The sequence below is a fragment of the Miscanthus floridulus genome, chromosome 18 (assembly GCF_019320115.1).
Source record: "Miscanthus floridulus cultivar M001 chromosome 18, ASM1932011v1, whole genome shotgun sequence".
Classification (NCBI taxonomy): Eukaryota; Viridiplantae; Streptophyta; class Magnoliopsida; order Poales; family Poaceae; genus Miscanthus; species Miscanthus floridulus.
Window position 1 is genome coordinate 24,290,602 of NC_089597.1, and position 2,164 is coordinate 24,292,765.

The 2,164-nt window shown below is 42.4% G+C and overlaps 1 protein-coding gene across 1 annotated transcript; it reads right to left on the reverse strand.

Moving 5' to 3' along the window:
• Positions 1-1,410: 1,410 nt before the first annotated feature.
• LOC136520402 (uncharacterized) lies at positions 1,411-1,896 on the reverse strand. Its single transcript, XM_066513904.1, has 2 exons — positions 1,818-1,896; positions 1,411-1,655 (listed from the first exon to the last, which is right to left on the reverse strand). Exons 1-2 carry the CDS (start codon positions 1,894-1,896, stop codon positions 1,411-1,413), a joined length of 324 nt encoding a protein of 107 aa, XP_066370001.1.
• Between the last annotated feature and the right edge of the window lie 268 nt (positions 1,897-2,164).

A 2,164-nucleotide genomic window follows, 5' to 3' on the forward strand; every position in this document is an offset into this window, starting at 1 on the left:
TACACCAATGAGGGCTAATGAAATCATATATAGTTTAGCACTCATCTAATGTGCATGACATCATACGTGACCAGCCTATGAGTGTAAGTATAGTAACAAGCTGTAAGTAAGCTTTATGCTAAGGTGAAAAAAAAAAGACAAGAACAGAGAAAACATCTAGCCAAGGTGAGTTGTAAGTTTACAGTGAAGAAGAAAGTTATATTTACAGTGAAGATCTGACTATTATATTTTTTTGAGCAAATCTAACTATTATATAAATAGGCTTGGAGATGGTGATGCAATATTTTATTAGCCTTGCAGTGAATTATGGTTTCAACCACGTAACTCAAGATGCATTTATTACTCAGCCCATTCCAAATTATAAAATTATAAACTATTTTAAGTTTAGCTTTGTTTCAAGCAAAATTCTATTTTTAACCAAATTTATAGAAATGTATGTATATTGATATCTATGGCTCTGTTTGGATCAACTCAACTAAAGTTTAGCTAGCTAAAATTTCAAAGCTAAACTTTAGCCAGCTAAAAGTTCTACTGCATTCTCCAGCTAATAAACTCAGCTAAACTTTAGCTAATAGCTAGGTTGAAACAACTAAACTTAGCTAAATTTTAGCTGGTCTTTAGCTGAGTCGTTTAGACCCCTAACAGCTAAATTTAGCTAGCTATAATCGACCTATTCGCTGGTTGGTTTCTGGGCTGATAAGCCCGACTGGTGTTGGTTTGTTGTGTGAGGAAAACACTGTTGGCTGGCTGATAAGCTCTGGCTGAAACCAACAAGCGAACATGCTGAATATAGTGGGTGGATCCAAATAGACCATATATAGGTGGCGATATTTGGATCCACCAACTAAACTTTAGCTATCTAAATTTACCTGCTAGAGATCCAAATAGTCCAGCTAAAAGACTAGCTAAAGTTTAGCTGGGTTTAGCTACTTTAACCCAGCTAAACCCAATTTAGTTGAGTCTATTAACTGAATGATTCAAACACCTCAGCTAAAGTTTAACTCGGAGAACTCAGCTGGCTAAAATTTAGCTTTAAAATTTTAGCTAGCTAAACTTTAGTCAGATAGATCGAAACAGGGCCATAGAATATCAAATGAGTCCAACTATCCACTCGTTTTGGCTCCTGACGACAGCGGAAACGCGGCACCGGAGACGACAGCGCATGCATCAAGCGAGCAAAACACTAGTGCATGATGATTTTCCCAAGCAACATCGACATGATATTATTTGATTGAACGCAAGGGTACAGCATGTACATCAGAGAAGATACAACAATGCAATTACCACAGTTCTTCATCAAGACAAGACAAAAAAAAAAACACACGCACTTGTTTGTTTAGTCGTTCGACGACGACGGCAGACGGCTGATGGATCGATCGATCTCCCATCGTCGCTCGGCGTCGGCGGCGGCTACACGCAGTTGCCGTTGCACTGGTCCCTCGTTTCGTAGCACGCGTTCGGCTTCATGGCCGCGCAGCAGAAGCAGGGGGCGTTGCCACGTCCTTCGTACACATAGTTCCTCATGATGCACCACACCAGCTTCACGTCGCCAGAACCGCTGCTGCCATTGACTGACGTCGTCGTTGCCGTGGAGTTGAGCGCCATGGCCTTGCCATTGCTGCTGCTCGCCTTGTCGTCGAGTGGCTCAGGACGGCCTGCGACAAACATCTAGCTCTCAACATGAGAAACCAAGCAATCACAACGAAGACAAAAACCTCTAAAAAAAGACAGAAATATCTGCGACCATGTTCCAGAGACGGCATGACGACTTTTCAAACTGAAATAACAGCTTGAGGAGGGCGTAGATGTATACTTACACTTCGCAGACGATGCGAAGAGCGCAACGAGCAGGAAGATTGCCATCAGGTACAACACCATGCCGCCGCACCTGCCCATCGCTACGACTTCGACGACGACCGACGAGCACAGCTATCGATGATGATCGACTTGTTCTTCTTGTAGGTTTGATTGTATCTAGTAGTAGCACAACTCTTTCGTATAGCTTGCGTTTATATAGTCATGGCTAGACTACACGTGCGATCTAGTTGTACATATGGAAGGAGATGCTGTATATGGACAGCTCTAACGCAACTAAGAACAGTTAAATCATGATCACACACGGGGGTCGCAGAATTAATTGTGCCATCGAAGGAGACACTGCATG